This window comes from Pygocentrus nattereri, chromosome 25 (genome assembly GCF_015220715.1).
Source record: "Pygocentrus nattereri isolate fPygNat1 chromosome 25, fPygNat1.pri, whole genome shotgun sequence".
Classification (NCBI taxonomy): Eukaryota; Metazoa; Chordata; class Actinopteri; order Characiformes; family Serrasalmidae; genus Pygocentrus; species Pygocentrus nattereri.
Genome location: NC_051235.1, coordinates 3,833,722 through 3,852,965, shown reverse-complemented (window position 1 = coordinate 3,852,965; position 19,244 = coordinate 3,833,722). Strand labels below are relative to the sequence as shown.

At 41.1% G+C, this 19,244-nt stretch overlaps 1 protein-coding gene across 2 annotated transcripts in view; it reads right to left on the bottom strand.

Annotated features, from left to right (window-relative positions):
* LOC108444102 overlaps positions 1–19,244 on the bottom strand; it is a 21,886-nt gene extending 2,642 nt beyond the window's left edge. Inside the window, exons 1-4 of one of the 2 annotated variants that reach the window (XM_037534500.1) lie at positions 19,201–19,244; positions 18,610–18,945; positions 2,946–3,092; positions 1,843–1,940 (exon numbers count right to left, since the gene is read on the bottom strand). In XM_037534500.1, the coding sequence (XP_037390397.1) occupies positions 1,843–1,940; positions 2,946–3,092; positions 18,610–18,945; positions 19,201–19,222 (603 nt within the window). In that variant the 5' untranslated portion in view covers positions 19,223–19,244. Of the gene's footprint in view, positions 1–1,842; positions 1,941–2,945; positions 3,093–4,049; positions 4,386–4,512; positions 4,766–18,609; positions 18,946–19,200 lie in introns of those variants that run through there. The other variant, XM_017725075.2, reaches the window with a different exon arrangement.

Sequence of the window (19,244 nt, the reverse complement as noted above, 5' to 3'; positions counted from 1 at the left end):
CATACGCATTAGTTAGTTGCTACTAGTTAAGGCATGACTTAAAGATTGATGGTGTAACTCATGTAAACCAATGCAACCCATGTATACAATACAAATATTACCAATTCATCTCATGTTCAGTAAAACCCATGAATGTGCCTTGGTAGTTTATATTGAATACTGAAGATATGCTCTGAAAAAAGCTGTTTTGGGTCCTGTTTTGCCTTACAATGTCCTGCATGCACCTCCCCACCACAAAAAAGTCCTCAAAATTACCATAAAACAGCGTCTTAGACATCAGGCAGTGCATTCAGAAGCATTTCATGTAGGAACTTTCTGTGAGGAGCTTTTAGAGGAGGACGTCTGGTTCCTATCACCACCACTGTGAACACCAACACTGTAAACAAACTTTGTTTACATCTTAAATGTTTATTTGTGCAGCAATTTTGTAAAACTGGTCTGACCTTTAGCACCGGAGCTACAATGCTATTGTAGCTAAGAAGTAATGGAAGCTTATACCTCATGAGCACTGGCTATATATAAACCCTACGCCATGACCCGCTTGCCTCAGACAACCGTGCTAAGTAATCTCAAATTAACTTGTCTGTGTGGTTTCTAACTGCACGTCATACTGTCAGCAACCAAACATTCAGCCACATTAGCCTCACAGCTGCCCTGCACGTGCCCTGTAAGCCTCTGTTCATAAACATAAACCAGCCCAAACTCATTTACTATAAAATGAAATGGTGTTTGTAGAAATTCAGAAAAAAGCCGCGTCAGTCTCGACTGCATATGTGGACATATTTCTATATTGAGCTCTATTTACACAAAGTTAGGTTAGTTCATCATTTATGTTGAACAGACTCTCCCAAAGTTTTACGCTGCTGCGCTGACGTTGAACCGCGTGCTGCACTGGGTCGGTATGACCAACAGGTCAAAACCAGCTCTAAACAAAGTGACCGCTGGGCCCTGATTGGTGCTCTGGCTTTGGGCTTCTTTCGTTTTGACATGTTACGTTTTTATACACACAGAAACCAAAAGGAACGACAGATTTCTCAGAAGGTAGGAGGAAAAAGTTGGATATTAGACTCTGAAATGTAGTGGAGTGAAAGGAAAAAGTCGCCCAAAATGGAAATACTTAAGTAAAGTACAGATACACGAACAAACCACTGAAGTACAGTAATGAATTACATTTACTTAGTTCCTGTCCACCATTGCGCTTGGCTGTACCTGTGGGGACTTTCCATTTCAGCAGCAGCAAACAGCGCACACTCCGACACAGACAGTCAAGCTAAAGTGATCGTAATAACTTGAAATAAATATTATATATAATATTTTACATTACATTCATGGCATTTGGCTGACACTATTATCCAGAGAATTGCAGTTTGATTATTTACACAGGTGGGTGAAGGCGGTGTTGGGAGTCTTGCCCAAGGACTCTTATTGGTATAGTGTAGGGTGGTTACCCAGGCGGGGGATTGAACCCCAATCTTTAGCGTAGAAGGCAGAGATGTTACCCTCTACACATATTACATATATATTAAATAATATTTTATATATAACATATTATATATAGCACACATCCTGTACAGAGAACACAATGCACAATTACTGTTTATTAGCTGAATTTAACCAATTAAAAAAATGAAATATGGCATGTGCAGAAAATGTATGGAACACTTAATTTTTCACATTCTATTTTTAAACTCTAAACAAATAAATAGAAACCACTTTAGAATTTGCAGAACGTTGCCGTATTTGTGTTTTCTCTGTAGACGATCTGTTTGTTAGGGGTCTTTAAGTTTTTGCATACAACCGTAAGTTTGATAAGAGCAGAAACGTTAAGCGCAGTGGGCTCACCTGTACATTGAGGTCTTGCTGCCGCTGGACATTCGACTCCGGAGGTTGTGGTTGTTGTGAGAGTTTTGGAGGCCTTTTGCAGCGCTGAATTGTCAGACCTGAAAGGGACGGTTGGCACAAAAGGTTGAACACCCCCGGCAAACTTACACACTTTGTTATACTTTGTGGATAATCTAAGTGAACATTGGTTGACCCCTTAAATGGTCAGGGCCCAAAGTGTTATTACACACTTCTATAACCTAAAAAAATAGCTCGGCCAGTTTGCACTGAAGACCCTGTAGTATGTAATAAACCTGGGCTTTCAATGGGTTAACACATCCTCTACAGAGAACGCACTCAAATATGGATTTTGTTGCAAGTTTTAGTGCTGCATTTTAGTTTAAGATATTGGAAAAAACAAAAAATGTAAAATGAGCCATAACTTTTGCACAGGCCACAATTTAAGTTTTTATTTTTCCTTTAATATGTAAAATTCAGCAAGTAAAGAGTTATTGTGCATTAAAATGTGCAGAAGTGTGTTCTCTGTACAGGGTGTGTCCAAATTTTGCATATGACTGTATATTAATATTACAATAAATAAACACATTGGATTGTCATTGTTCTTACTTTAACATGCAAATCTGCAAAAAAATTTAATTTTAAAAGATATTTATTTACTCAGAAAAACACATATTGGAATAAATACTAATAACGTTGATACTTTTGACTTATATGTCAGTGTGTTTTGCATTTCAGAACCTCTACTCATGGCAGCCCGGCGTCATTTCCAGTTCTGGTTTGGCTCATCAATACTATCACTAATATGTAAACTTAAGAGCGCTTAACAAATCCATACGATGGCTGGAGACATTCAAGACAAATCTGGAGCAAAACTTCAAACTAGCTCACAATTTTGAAGACATTCTTGTTACTTTAATTTGCATTATTTTATGCAGTATACATTACATAAAGGTCAAAGTATAATAAATAAAGATATCTTGTGTTTTTACTAGCAAAAAGACTCTTAAGATAAGACCAATATCTCAGATTTTCGTAGCAGTAAAACAGATTTAAAGTATGTTTCTTTGCTCTGCGCTGGACCTCACACGGCAAATATCACCTACCTATTACTCCACAGAACAGAACACAGTTCGTCAAGCCAGAAATGATGAGAAGCGTTTGCTGATGTCTTGTGATGTCTATGTGGTCTTTGGTGTGGTTCCACAACTGCTGATCCTCCTCCGTCTTGTTGGGGGAGTTCAAATGTGATTCTGCAAAGAGAAGTAAACTTGCGTCAGTTTGATGTTATAAAGGCAGTTTCTCTAATACATCATTTTATCCTACATCAGTAGATCAAACATGTCAAACATCACTGCTGTCAGAACAATGAAAAAGCCTCTCCAACTTCAGTAGCATGTCGCTGTTCTTGGAAGAAAACCTTGCATCTCAAAAACGGTGACTTTACAGGAGAAGGAAAAAACCTACTTTACTTTTAATGTAAGTCAATGGAACCAGACATGTTTCCAAGTCATTTTAGGTTGTTTCTTTTGGTCCATTCAACATGAAATTTACACACAATATAAAGAAGAACAGGCATTTTTAAATTATTTCAAAAACAGAAAATCGGAGATATGAGATTTTCCTCTGCCAAAAGGAGCACCAAACATGTCAAACATATATATGAACAAAACCTTATATCGCATTTTTCAGTTTTTGCCATAATTTGAAAATGCCTATCAGCATTTACATTGTGTGCAAATTTCATGAAGAATGGACCAAAAGAAACAGCCTTGGAAAAAATTCTGGTTCCACTGACTTACGTTAAAAATAAAGCATATTTTTTCCTTCTCCTGTAAAGTTACCATTTTGGAGATACGAGGTTTTGTTTCAACAACAGAGATATGACACAAAGATAATAAGCATCTATTTATCTTTGTTTTTAAAAACACATTGATTGTGATCTTAGAAGATTAAAATGCTGATCGAATCTCTTGCTTTGCTTTAAATCTGAAAGATGTTTGGAAATGTAAGACATTTTATATTCACACTTCATTTTATCATTAAAATGATATTTATTTATTTATTTATTATAAATCTGAAGAAAGTATATATGGCATCTCTAATAATCATAACCCAGAGCTTTACACATATCCAATTATTTTTGCGTACTAATGATAGTGGACTGAAACTGTGACTGGATGAAATGTACCAAGTTTATATGTACTCACCACTGCTGTGCCATATCCTGACGCCAGTGCTAATTTTAGGTGGGGTTTCATTGAAGATGCAGTAATAAATTCCTAATTCATCCAAAGTGATATTGTGTATAACTAAACTACTATTTATCTGCAGTGAGAATCTTTTGCTGAAGCTATTGTTACTGTAGGAAGCCACTGTGGCTGAGCTTTTGAAAGATCGTAATATATACACTGGAGGCTGTGAGGGCTTCATCAGGAACCAGTAAACATCTTTTACACCAGTCTCACAGTTTAAAGTCACATTCTGTCCCAGATCTACCAGCATATCTGTGAAGCCCTCTGGAGCTCCACACCACAGCAGCAGACCTGGCAAGAGAAAACAGCACAAACACACCAGAATGAATAATCCTGTTATTCAACTAGAATTAAAGTCAAGAAATCTCTAACCTATGAATTGATGCCAAGCATTAAAGCCAAAAGTCAATAAACTCACAGAAGTGTAGCTGTAGGATCTTCATCTTGCAGCTTGAATGCTCTTCACAAGCTTCACCGAAGACTCCGTCACTCTGCTCACTGCTGAGCTTCAGACACAAACACAAGAAATTGAGCCAAAGAAGTGAGAGGAAGTGGGAGTTCAACTTGCCCTGACCACAGCTTTTTTTTCTTTCTGTCTTTCTTTTCAGAAGTTGCCTCACACATGTGTAGAAAAGCATCATCACACACATTCACACCACCCGGGTGATGTTTCCACAGAACTAAAAACCATTCGTTTGGTTTGATTAGCACTCATTTGTACAGTCTGGTAACCGTGTTTACTAAAACTGAAGCTGAGGTTCGGTAAATGGAGCTCAGCTGCTTCATACTTTCAACCTCTGAAATCAAGCTGTGCTGATCTTGAGATAATAAGCATAGCGGCGTTTGAGTTTCCTAACAGATGTGTTCAAAGCTCCAAGCCCATAGAAGCCAAAGCCGACCTCAAGAAGTGCCAAAGGGTTTAAAAGAGGAAATGTTACCACTCACAAACAAGTCACATGGGTGGGCGCATCTCATTGATAAGAGTTGAGGTGAAACCCACTGACATGGAGAGAAGACGATGCAAACTCAAAGATAAGGCCTGTTTATTCACCTAAAACTGCTTTAAAGAGATCTGTGATTTGATGTAAAGTGAGCTGTGTAAGCGGATTAGGCTAGAGTGAAAATGATTATTAAAATATTAAAAAATTAGACAAATACTCAAACTTTTCCGATTTTCATGCACCCAAAACTTCAGGTTGTTGCACCAAGATCTTTAAAGCACACACTTTTTCCAGTAACCTCTGACCAGCAGGGGGCAGCATTTACTTATATATTGTATGGGAATAATAAAGGACTGTAGCAGTAGGATAGTTCTAGAATAGCCACCTTGCAGTCTTGGACAGCAACAAAGTAAATATAATTCATTACTGTTCTAATAGTTTTTGTGTATCTGTACTGAAGTTTCTCCAATCTGGGCGTCTTTTTCCTTTCACTCCACTACATTTCAGAGTCTAATATCCGACTTTTTCCTCCTACATTTTGAGAAATCTGTCGTTCCTTTTGGTTTCTGTGTGTATAAAAACGTCACATGTCAAAACGAAAGAAGCGCAAAGCCAGAGCACCAATCAGGGCCCAGCGGTCACTTTGTTTAGAGCTGGTTTTGACCTGTTGGTCATACCGACCCAGTGCAGCACGCGGTTCAACATCAGCGCAGCAGCGTAAAACTTTGGGAGAGTCTGTTCAACATAAATGATGAACTAACCTAACTTTGTGTAAATAGAGCACAATATAGAAATATGTCCACATATGCAGTCGAGACTGACGCGGCTTTTTTCTGAATTTCTACAAACACCATTTCATTTTATAGTAAATGAGTTTGGGCTGGTTTATGTTTATGAACAGACGCCTACAGATCAACATAGTAAAGGAGCTCATCTGTGATCCTGAGTTTAAAGCCAGTTTTTATTCAACTTAAACTTGGAACTAAGTTGTAAATAAATCTGAACCTGAAACTTTGCTTGTGTGTAAAAAGTGATTTCAGAGCCACTCGGTTCTCCCTGATGGAAACTGTTTACCTTCAGTGTTTTGTGCTTCTGATCATTTTAATAGACGTCAGCATCACTAATTAATGACGTTCTATTAAAAGACTGGTTTACCAAGAGAGACGCTGGAGGACTTTCACCTGAAATGAGTTCATGAAGCCAGTCTTGTTATAAAAATGATGGTCATGCACTATCTATTGCTTTAGAGTTCAGCTCAAAATGAGCTCAAATTGTCACTACCAAAAAGCGAGTTGTTTTTTTTTGAGGAGCCTGGCCTCTTCTTATTTCCCCTGTTATATCGAAAACAGGACTACTGAACAGCAGAGGGCGTCTGCAAGCGAGTCCTCAGTGAATGGAAGTGAATGGCTCAATGGGTAAAAACGAACAGTTAAAATAGTTTCTAATCACATGCCCAGAACTTTCCTTTAATTTTAGAAAGTAGAAGGGTGAAGAAATCTTACCAATATATTTTCTTTATTTCTACAGCAAATGTGTTTTGGGTAGCAGGAGGCAGGCTTTACTGCTACTGAGTGCTGATTGATTGGCAAGCGGAGCAGCTCATTGGCTGTTCGTGCTCACTGATGTCATAAACGTACACGAGGCGCCGTTTTAAACTCCTATAACTCGAGTTTAAAAGCTCTTAAATAAAACAGCGTGTTAAAATGTTTTATGCTGTTCTGTGCTCAGGAAATGATTGTATTCTTTTGCATTGTAAATTATGTAAACTATAAATAATTAATTTATAAACAATGATTGCTCTAATGCTTCATATTAACCCGTTCATTGTGGAGTCACTCAGGAGCGTCCCTGGTGTTTGAGAAACCTAAAAGACATAACAGATTGGAAATTCTCCTCTGTACAGCTTGTCTGACTCAAACAGTCACTACTAAAACATTTGGAAAAGTTTCAGCAGCGTTATGATTGTTTTGGTAGTGACAAAATGAAATGTTCAATCATGTTTCACCAAAATAAACATAACTGAGGTTAAGAGTCTCTCAAAGCAAAGGGATTTTAGTTTAAAGTCCAAGTCAGTTAAAAGTCCTGACAAGACTCTGTTATGACGGTAAAGTCTGAAATGATGACGTGAAATAGTGATGATGAAAACGTTTTAAATTAGAGGTTTTGGTCAGCCTGTATCCCTTAAACCACAGAAACAGGCTGACCACACTCTAATAGCCTTTTATATGCTTTATATGAAGCTTCAAGAGCGAGAGTCAACATAAAGCAAACAGAAAAGACTTTAATGAGTTTAATTATTACAGAAATACACCGGTCAGGCATAACATTCTGACCACCTCCTTGTTTCTGCGCTCATTGTCCATCTCATCAGCTCCACCTACTGTATAGCTGCACTCTGTAGTTCTACAGTTACAGACTGTAGTCCATCTGTTTCTCTGATACTCTGTTACCCTGTTCTTCAGTGGTCAGGACCCTCATGGAGCCTCACAGGGCAGGTACTATTTGGGTGGTGGACCATTCTCAGCACTGCAGTTACACTGACGTGGTGGTTTGTTAGTGTGTATTGCGCTGGTCTCAGTGGATCACCACCAATTATTCAAAATTTCTATCATAGAATTATCTATCATAATTAAATAGCTAAATAAAATGCTTCATTCTAGAGTCGGAATTGTTCGCAGTGGTGGTGATAGGAACCAGACGTCCACCTCTAAAAGCTCTCTCAGAGGCAGTTACTACAGGACATGGTTGTAAATGCTGAGCCTGATGTCTGAGGCATTGTTTTACAGTAGTTTTATTTTTTAGAGAAAACTCTCTCTTTCACGTATATCAAACATACATCACATATATCAACATTACATATAAAAAGACTCGTGTAGGTTCTCTGGAGGTTCTGGACGGTAAATAAAATGTCGATATTTGTGTTGGTGAGCCCTGGTTCCTATCACCACCACTGTAAAGACACCTGAGTGTGCACGTTTCTCTATGATTAACCATTTTACACCAAACCACTCCAAATGACTGCTTACACCTCAACCACTGAACTGAGCAGGAATTTTGGAAAATCGGTGGAGTTCCCCTTTAACAACGTTTAATGCGAGCTGACGTAGCTGGATTGGCGCCAGTTGCTGCTGCATGTCGCGCGCGCATTTCAAATTCAAAATTTAACGATCACCTCAGCCGCCGCAGGTGAGGAGCCTAGAGCAGTTTTACGGGATGTTTAGTATTAATAATTAATATTCATATCGTGTTACATTAATAAACGGATAATAATGCGACCGAGTCGTGTTACGGTTAGCTCGTGTCGTCTTGACGCGTTTGAGAAATGGCTCTCTGTCAGTTTATAAGCCAGCCAGGCTAACTGAGCTTAGCCAACTATCCTAGTTTCGGTCACCACAGACGGTCATAATGCCTGTTATATATATTTATATATTCTCTTGGGTGTTTGAGAAAATATGATATAAAATTCCTCAGTTTTGAAAGCGAATAATGTTAACCTAGCTAACCCATTTAACGTTATGTCGCTGGGGTTTCAAACAGCGTTAGTTAAGCTAGTTAGCTAACCTGGTTACGTCAAATAAGCTAAAGTAGTCTTGTGCATAACTTAAAAAGTACGTTTTACGTTGTTTTTTGAGCGTTTTATGAATATTTTGGAGTATTAGAGTTTGAACACTCATGAGTTTTCAACACAACGTGAGTTTTCAACGCAATAATTCATTAAACATGTCTGAAAAATGTTTAGACCTGCATATTTTGCTGAAATATAAGGGTTCCTGCTGTAATTCTAAGCAGAAGAAGTTGAATCATTATGCTTAAGAGTTATTTTTTTATTTTATTACATCTTAAAAAGGACTGGGTATTATGAGCTAATGTTACTGCTGCTAATGAATACAGCCCACAAATAACAACTAGATGAAGTGAAGAGTGGTCATTTATCTTTAATCGACTGAGGTCACTCACTGTAAGCCATACGTTTGGTTTTGGAGTGAGGTTTTCTGTTAATAATTAATAATATGGCCTTATTTCAAATCAAATTTATTTGTATTGCGCTTTTTACAACTGATGTTTTCACAAAGCAGCTTCGCAGAATTCCAGTAAAGACAAAGTTTTAACATGAATGTAAAACCCCCAGGTGAGCAAGCCAGGGGCGACAGTGGCAAGGAGAACCTCCCTCCGAGCTGAGGAAGAGACCTTGGGAGGAACCAAGGCTCACAAGTGGGACCCATCCTCCTCTGGTCAAACTCCCTCAGAGCTGAGGAAGAAACCTTGGGAGGAACCAGGCTCACAAGGGGGACCCATCCTCCTCTGGTCAAACTACCTACAAGTGATTATACTACTAATATTAGTAGCAGTAGTATTAGTAGTAGTAATAGCTAGGAATCCATGAAAACTTCAGTGTTGGTGGACAGCTAGTCCAAGGCAGGTGGGGGTAGCTGGGGCGTGGGCAGCTGGTCTGAAGTGGGCAGCAGGAGGGCTCGACACTCAGTCGTACTTCAGTGTCCGGCCGGACAGGTGGTTACGTAAAACAGGGAATGTGAACATTTCCAGAGTGTGGCTAACGACTCTGGCAGATCTGACTATGACAGCTTAACTAAAAGGAGAGAACCAGAAGGACATACAGACACAAGAACACATTTACGATTTATGGAGACTTGTCTCATTGCCAGAGTTGGCCAGCTGCTGCTCAAAGAACGGTTGTAAAAATGTAATATTTACATACTTTTACTGCAGTTATTTTTGTTTCATTTTGATATTATATGTGTTATTTCAACATTTCAAATGGATTATACTGTGAAGGGTGATGTGTTTAATATTTTGCAGATCATTAACTATTATATTACCAGTATGTTGTCTGAAGGTTATATGTTTGGTATGTATCTGAGGAGTTGCCACAATAACACAGTATCTTTCAAATGTCATTTTTAGGGTAGAACTGGCTTAAGCACCATAAAACTACTGCTTTCAGAAGAGGATGTAACTTCTGGAGCTGTAAAACAGCTCAGTTGCATTGGTAAGTGTCAGATTTCTATTTAATTTATCTGATTTTTTTCTGCTTTTCTTCTTGTTGTTATTATTAAACGTGATAGAGATTTTCATAACAGTACAGTCTGTCAAACAGCAACCTGTAGTTGTCCAGTAAGAAACAAAACAGTTTGTATTAGAAATGATGTGCATTTCAGTAGCATTAAGCTAAGGTATTTAATTCTACATCCAAAAAAAATCCCAGTATTGGATAGTTTTTTTTATTGGCTTTTTAAGGCCCTGATAAAATTGTCAAGTCAAGCTGTTTTAGTTGTACATACTGTTTTATTTTTACATTGAGAGGAACTAAGACTTAAAAGGGGAATATGTTCTCTTCTAGCTGACACCAGACAGTGGAATTTAGATTTCAGAGGAAATTACTGAAAAAAGCTTTGAAACTGTGGTACTTTCATCATGCAAGACAGCGATCTTTGATGTAAGAAACCAACAAAACCTTAAAAAAAGGACTAAAGAAATAAAGTGGGCATTACAATAGAGAATAGAATAGCTCCCCTAGTGGTGCAGATGTGTAGCTAAATGAGACGTGGAAAGCTGCTTTAGGAGCACCAAAAACTGCTTTGATAAATGCTGGTCAGGGATTTGTGATTAATGCTTGCTACGGATTGTTATATCTCTTTATATCTCATTATATCTCTTTTATATTTCTATATAAAAATGTACCTTAAATAAAATCCATCCATCCATCCATCCATTATCTTCCGCTTGTCCGGGGTTCGGGTCGCGGGGCCAGCATCCTAAGCAATGAAGCCCAGACCTCCCTTTCCCCAGCCACTTCCACCAGCTCTCCAAGGGGGATTCCGAGGCGCTCCCAGGCCAGCTGGGCGATATAGTCGCGCCAGCGTGTCCTGGGTCTTCCCCAGGGTCTCCTCCCAGGTGGACTCGCCTGTGACACCTCCCGAGGGAGGCGTCCAGGAGGCATCCTAACCAGATGCCCGAACCACCTCAGCTGGCTCCTCTCGACGTGAAGAAGCAGCGGCTCTACTCCGAGTCCTTCCCGGATGACTGAACTTCTCACCCTATCTCTAAGGGAGAGTCCAGACACCCTGCGGAGGAAACTCATTTCGGCCGCTTGTATTCGCGATCTTATTCTTTCGGTCATTACCCAAAGCTCATGACCATAGGTGAGGGTGGGAACGTAGATCGACCGGTAAATCGAGAGCCTTGCCTTATGGCTCAGCTCTTTCTTTACCACAACAGACCGGTAAAGAGCCCGCATCACTGCTGACCCAGCACCAATCCGCCTGTCAATCTCCCGCTCCCTTGTACCATCACTTGTGAACAAGACCCCGAGATACTTGAACTCCTCCACTTGAGGCAAGAGCCTATCCCCAACACAGAGAGGGCTCTCCACCCTTTTCCGCCTGAGAACCATGGTCTCGGATTTAGAGGTACTGATTCTCATCCCAGCCGCTTCACACTCGGCTGCAAACCGATCCAGCGAAAGCTGAAGTTCGCGGCCTGATGTCCCCAATAGGACCACATCATCTGCAAACAGCAGTGATGTGACCCTGAGGTCACCAAACCGGACACCCTCCATCCCTTGACTGCACCTAGAAATTCTATCCATAAAAATTATGAATAGAATCGGTGACAAAGGGCAGCCCTGACGGAGTCCAACTCTCACTGGGAACGAGTCTCTCCAGCTTCGTTTGTACAGGGCCTGAATGGCTCGTAGCAAAGAGCCATGTACCCCGTACTCCCGAAGCACCTCCCACAGAATACCCCGGGGAACACAGTCGAATGCCTTCTCCAGATCCACAAAGCACATGTGGACTGGTTGGGCAAACTCCCATGAACCCTCCAGAATCCTGGAGAGGGTGAAGAGTTGGTCCAGTGTTCCACGACCAGGGCGGAACCCGCACTGTTCCTCCTGGATCCGAGGTTCGACTATAAGCCGGACTCTCTTCTCCAGTACCCCTGCATAGACCTTGCCAGGGAGGCTGAGGAGTGTGATTCCCCTGTAGTTGGAACACACCCTCCGGTCCCCTTTTTTAAAAAGAGGCACCACCACCCCAGTCTGCCAATCCAGTGGCACCGCCCCCGATGTCCACGCAATGTTGAAAAGGCGTGTCAGCCAAGACAGCCCCACAACATCCAGAGCCTTGAGGAACTCAGGGCGGATCTCATCCACCCCTGGAGCCTTGCCACCAAGGAGCTTCTTAACTACCTTAGCGACTTCGGCCTCAGTAATGGACAAGCCTATTCCCATGTCCCCAGACTCAGCCTCCTCACTGGAGAACGTGTCGGAGGGATTGAGAAGGTCCTCAAAGTATTCCTTCCACCGCCCAATGACGTCTTCAGTCGAAGTCAGCAGCACACCATCTCCACTATATACAGTGCTAGTGGCACACTGCTTTCCCCTTCTGAGTCGCCTGACGGTTTGCCAGAATCTTTTCGGAGCCGACTTAAAGTCAGTTTCCAAGGCCTCACCAAACTCCTCCCATACACGGGTTTTTGCCTTGGCAACAACTGAAGCCGCAGATCGCTTGGCCTGTCGATACCTGCCAGCTGCCTCTGGTGTCCCACAGGCCAACCATGCCCGGTAGGACTCCTTCTTCAGCTTGACGGCATCTCTCACCTAGGGTGTCCACCACCGTGTTCGAGGATTACCGCCCCGACAGGCACCAACTACCTTACGGCCACAGCTACAGTCAGCCGCTTCAGCAATGGAGGAACGGAACATGGCCCATTCTGAGTCAATGTCCCCCACCTCCCCCGATATCTGGTCAAAGTTCTGACGGAGGTGTGAGTTGAAGATCAATCTGACAGGTTCTTCTGCTAGACGTTCCCAGCAAACCCTCACTATGCGTTTGGGCTTGCCTGGTCTGACCGGCATCTTCCCCCACCACCTGATCCAACTCACCACCAGGTGGTGATCAGTTGACAGCTCAGCTCCTCTCTTTACCCGAGTGTCCAAAACACATGGCCGCAAGTCCGATGACATGACTACAAAGTCAATCATTGAACTGCGGCCTAGGGTGTCCTGGTGCCATGTGCACTTATGGACATCCTTGTGTTCAAACATGGTGTTCGTGATGGACAAACTGTGGTTTGCGCAGAAGTCCAAAAACTGAACACCACTCGGGTTCAGATCAGAGAGGCAATTCCTCCCAATCACACCCCTCCAGGTCTCACTGTCATTGCCCACGTGAGCGTTGAAGTCCCCCAGTAGAGTCTCCAGGAGGAGCACTTTCAAGCACCCTTCCCAAGGACTCTAAGAAGGCTGGGTACTCTGAACTGCTGTTCGGTGCATAAGCACAGACAACAGTCAGGACCCGTTCCCCAACCCGAAGGCGTAGGGAAGCTACCCTCTCGTCCACCGGAGAAAACCCCAACATACAGGCACGAGTCGAGGGGCTATGAGAAAGCCCACACCTGCCCGCCGCCTCTCACCATGGGCAACTCCAGAAAAGAATAAAGTCCAGCCCCTCTCAAGGATATTGGACCCAGAGCCCAAGCTGTGTGTTGAGGTGAGCCCGACTATATCTAGCCGGTATCTCTCAACCTCGCGCACCAACTCAGGCTCCTTCCCCGCCAGTGAGGTAACGTTCCAAGTTCCAAAAGCCAGTTTCAGCAACCGAGGATCAGAACGCCAAGGCCCACGCCTTCGAACACTGCCCGATCCACAACGCACCGAACCCCTACTACTGCCCCTCCCATTGGTGGTGGGTCGATGGGAGGGGGGACTCATGTAACTCCTTCGGGCTGGGCCCGGCCGGGCACCATGAGTAAATGCCCGGCCACCAGACGCTCGCTGGCGAGCCCCTCCCCCAGGCCTGGCTCCAGGGTGGGGCCCCGGTAACCCTGTTCCGGGCAGGGTACACAAGTCCTGTTTTTGTGTCTTCATAGGGGTTATTATGGATCACACTTTGTCTGACCTGTCACCTAGGACCAGTTTGCCATGGGAGACCCTACCAGGAGCTTTTGCTCCAGACAACATAGCTCCTAAGATCATTCAAGCACGCAAAACCCCTCCACCACGATAAGGTGGTGATCCAAGGAGAGGTAAATAAAATCAGATATTCAATAATGTTCAATAATAATTTTAAAAACTTTTATCATAGAGGAAAAATTGTCACTGCATTTTAATGAAGGAAGATTTTTAGATACACAGGATGGCTCTGGTGTCATAAGGTCTAACTACACTGTCATATTGTGAGTTGATGTTTGTCCAGATGTTTTAGCTTGAATGCCTTTACTTTACTGTTAGATTAGCGGTTAGGTGGCTAGTTGGCACTACTTGCAAGCTAATCCAGCCCTGATTTTGGTGGCCAGGCCACCATAAGACTGCTGCTGAGTTAAGGTGAAGATCTGAACTCTGATGGAGCCTCAACTATTTGCTCTTTCTGAACACCCACATCACAGAGACCTTTGTGCAACTTTGTTTATACTAATTAAAAAGCATCTAAATGATGCTGTGTTCACTTTTACCTGGACACAGCTTTGTAAAACAGCTTGTTAGTGGATTTCATGTAGTATAAACAAAGTTGTTTGATGTAAAATATTTGTAATGCATTATACGTCAACTCATATTTCAGATTTACAGACCCAGTTTTCTTTACAGTGGTGGTGATAAGAACCAGCAGTCGTAATGTCAACAACGAAAATAGACATTTATTTACGCTCCACAACCACCAGTGAATCTGTTGAGTTTTATATTTAACGTTATGATAAAATACTCCGATCTGAACGAAGATGTCTTTTTTGCTTTGCCTTGCGAAGCTCTGCATGTACTTCTCTGTAATTAGGATTTTTAAAATGACATTTAAGGCCAAAAGCCCTTTGTAAAACTATCATGTATCAGTATCTCCAGAATCAGGCAGCATATCCATCACCATTTCATGTAGGAACTTTCTGTGAGGGAGCTTTCAGAGGTGGACGTCTGGTTCCTGTCACCAGCACTGCGAACAGTTCTGACTTGGTAAGTTTCTCTAGAAGAAAGCATTTCACACCAAACCACTCTGTTTACATTCATCACTTGTCCGATTAAAGATTATGACGAGCGTAAACCTCGTGTCCTGCCATGTAACTAAATCAGAACGCTTCCACAGAGCGCTTTGAGTCTAGCGTGGTAATGTTATTCTCATGCTGTCTCGCTCTGCAGCCAAACGTTACGCTACATATAGAGTGCTTTATGAAGAAAAGAGAAGTTTCCACCCACAGTGAGAATCTCTTTTCTGGAATTGCAGTGAATCACGTTATTCAGCTCATTTACCCTCTTATACTAGCGAAATTTCAGTCATTGCTTCACACTGGTTTGTGTGAACTCTGAGCGCAAAAGCACAGCATGAAGAAGGAGCCTTTGTCCAACCTATACAGTATAGAGTCAGGGCATGAAGCAACAGTCATTTTCCGTTCTTATCGTTACGCACATCTTATTTGTTTATTTATAGCAACAATCCTACAGCAGTTCACAAATAAAGAAACTGTAAGAAGCTGTGTACCCTGGGAGAAAACTGAAAGCAGTATTTGTCTGCGCATTGTGCAGTTGATCAGAATACTTACACTAAACACTTACAGCAGAGTTTATAAAAAAAACTTAGTTGTTTTTAACAACAAACAGCGTGTGATTGGTCTGACAGCACAGGGCTAAGTTGAGCAAACTCCACCACAGTAAAAGTGCTGCTTCTGTGGCCGCTTTGCAGTGCATCCGGTAACATTGCTGAGAATACATTCTGTAAAAGAGGAAAAAATACATTTGATGTATACTTCAGCGTGAAGAGCACAATTAGATGAATATTCTGTTATATTACATTATAATATTTTATTGCTGAAAAATGTCGCTCATAATATCTCATTTATACCCCTTTGTCAGTTGATCTGTGCAATAAATGCCAATAAAGAGGTCATTGAGCAAATTATTTACACAGTTTTCCCCTAACCTCAGAGACTGGTGTGTTGACAAAGATGTGACAAAGATATTGCAGCAAACAAGCTGCCAGTGAAAGCTTCTGGTTGTCATGCTGATCTTTGCTTCTTTAGTTTTGCACTGGAGCTATAAAGTTGATGTAACTAACAAGGAGTGGAAGCTTATTTCCCACTAATTAGCATCATGGCAACTACGTGCTTAACTCTTCACACTCTTGTCTGAAGCATCATCAATTTGTTAAGTTATCTCTAGTAGACTCGCTTATGTGCTTGTGGTATCAGAAACTGCATGACATACTCTTATCTATTAAAAAATGTATGGTAACGTTTTGCTGTAGGGCCACGTTTGTAAGGCTACACTACATGACACTACAAGCCTTAACAGATTATAAAAGCCTGAGAGTCTCACATTATTCAGCTGGTTTCTGAAAATATTGGGGACCACACAGTGCTCAACTTTAAAGTTGTTGCTGAACCGAACGGAGCTCACTGAACTCACGCAAAAGAACGTGTTCTATTTCTAGGAGATGCAAAGGAGCAAACGTGGAGCCGCTGCTGCTGTTTTCTGTGCTGTTTACGCTGAAACAGTAAAGAAACGGCAGGTAAACATGTTTAAAGGATGTTTTCCGGGATGTTCTACCAGTTGTTTTTTAGGCATCGCATAAGTCTTTTGGTGCTCCTGTCCCAACTGTTTTGCAATGTGCTGCTGGCATCAAATTCAAAATGGCCAAATATTTTTCAAAAACAATCAAATTTCTCAGTTTCAATATTCGATATGTTGTCTTTGTACTATCTTCAATTAAATGTAGAGTTTAAATGATTTGCACATCACTGTGTTGTTTTTCTTTATATTTTGCACAGCACAACTTCTTTGGAAATGGGGTTGTACTTGATTTATATACATCCTACTTGTTTTCTTATGGACAGGTTATTCTGATGTTGGCAGATTATAACTTGCATGGGCTTAAATAACTTCTTAAATGCAGGATGCCCACCTGTATGCCACCGGTCTGCTTAGTGGAGTCTGGAAGTTGCAGTTGGTTGTTTGGAGACTTTTTGCAGTGGCTTACTATCACACCTGAAATGACACGGCTCATTTTAAATCCTCTGAATCTAAATCTGAATCTGTGAGAAATAAAAGTTACATGAACAAACCCATATTAAAACTCTTAAATGTTAAAATGAGATATTTTTATAAACAGAGCTTTACAAGAATCTTAGTATATATTTTATTATGTAAACACTTTTTCTTCTGTATGTTCAGATCCTTTGAACACCAGAGTAAACGCACATTTTCTAGTAGTACCTTATATGAACACAGTTTATGTGGATATAGTAAATAAAGCCCACCTGTTACTGCAATGATGAGAACGCAGAGCTGCAGGCCAGATACGATGAGAAGGGGTTTCCAGAGTCTGATCTCTGTGTTCTGTGTCTCATTCCACAGCTGCTGATTCTCCACTGTCTGATTGAGGTGATCTGAAGAGGAATCTACAGAGCAGGTGGGTCATTCACAGGAATTGCTGATTACCTTTGTATCGGACATGGAAATATAAATTTTCATTGTTTTTTTTTTTGTTTGTTTATTATTATTATAGGATGGGAGACAAAAAAGTCAATAGAGACTATTTAGTGTACTCCTAGTATATGTAGGCTTTGAGATAATTTGGCCTGTAACCGCTCAGACGCAGAACCTTTATCTCTCTGTGTTCCTCCAGGAGTTCTAGGTTGCTGTACATTTTATCTCTTTTTTTTTTACCAGTGTAGCTTAATTTGCAGTTAATTCTTAATTCTTCTCAGTAGCCGTCTGCATTAATAAGAACTAAATATCTGTGGCTTTACGAAAAAAATAACGTAAAAGGGCATTTTGTGTGATGGTTGTTTGTTCCACAGCCGACCTTAAATTGTAGCGATAAATGATCATGTGTTGCAGAGAATGAAGAATATTAGTAATTGACATCTTTCTAAATAGGGAACATTACCCATATAGCAGTACAGTATCTGCTAAAGTCTGCTAAATGAGTACATGCATTTTGTTTTGTTTTAATTTTAAATGGTTGAAAACATAAAATAGCATGCACTAAAACAGCTGAACATGAGTATTTCAACTTGCATTGTAGATAAATTCTTTTTTTTTTTTTTATCTTTATGTCCGACTTTTAACTTTTAATGTCCTACGTCAGAGTGTCCAATCCTATCTGCAAAGGGCCAGTGTTGCTGCAGGTTTCTGTAGCACACCGGATCAGATGTTGAGACTAACTGATCAAACAGGTGGAAGCAGGTGAGCTCCTGCTTGTTTGGAATGAAAACCTGCAGCCAGACCAGCGCTTTGCAGATACAATTGAACACCTCTGCCCTACTGGAATCATGGATGAAGATTTTGTCTTTATTATTTGGATAAATTCTGATCAAACGTCTTGATTTGCTCTAAATCTGAAGAGCTGGACGTATGAGGTATCTCTCTTATTTGTATCCAGAGCTATTAGACACAGCTCAGCAGTACAAGGAAGCACACACACACACATTTTCTAAGCCGCTTCTCCCTCAGGGTCGTGGGGGGATGCTGGAGCCTGTCCCAGCGGTACAAGGAAACACAACTTGAAGCTTGAAATACCATAAGATACTGGAGAACAGTATTTTAAATAGAAAAGTTTATATGTACTCACCACTGCTGTGCCGTATCCTGATGCCAGTGCTAATTTTAGGTGGGGTTTCACTGAAGATGCAGTAATAAATTCCTATTTCATCCAAAGTGATATTGTGTATAACTAAACTACTATTTATCCGCAGTGAGAATCTTTTGCTGAAGCTATTGTTGCTGTAGGAAGCCACTGTGGCTGAGCTTTTGAAAGATCGTAATATACACACTGAAGGCTGTGAGGGCTTCATCAGGAACCAGTAAACATCTTTTACACCAGTCTCACAGTTTAAAGTCACATTCTGTCCCAGATCTACCAGCATATCTGTGAAGCCCGCTGCAACTCCACACCACAGCAGCAGACCTGGCAAGAGAAAACAGCACAACTAAATGAAATTAGCCTTACGTTAAGTTCTAACATCAGAGGAAGATAGATAGATAGATAGATAAATAGATAGATAGATAGATAGATAGATAGATAGATAGATAGATAGATAGATAGATAGATAGATAGATAGATAGATAGATAGATAGATACTTTATTGGAATCATTTAGGAATATCTATGGTGAACCAAGAATCTACATTGTTAAACATTTAACCCCAATTAATTCACTCACACAAGTGAAACTGTGTCTTCATGTTGTAACTCGAACACCTGAAG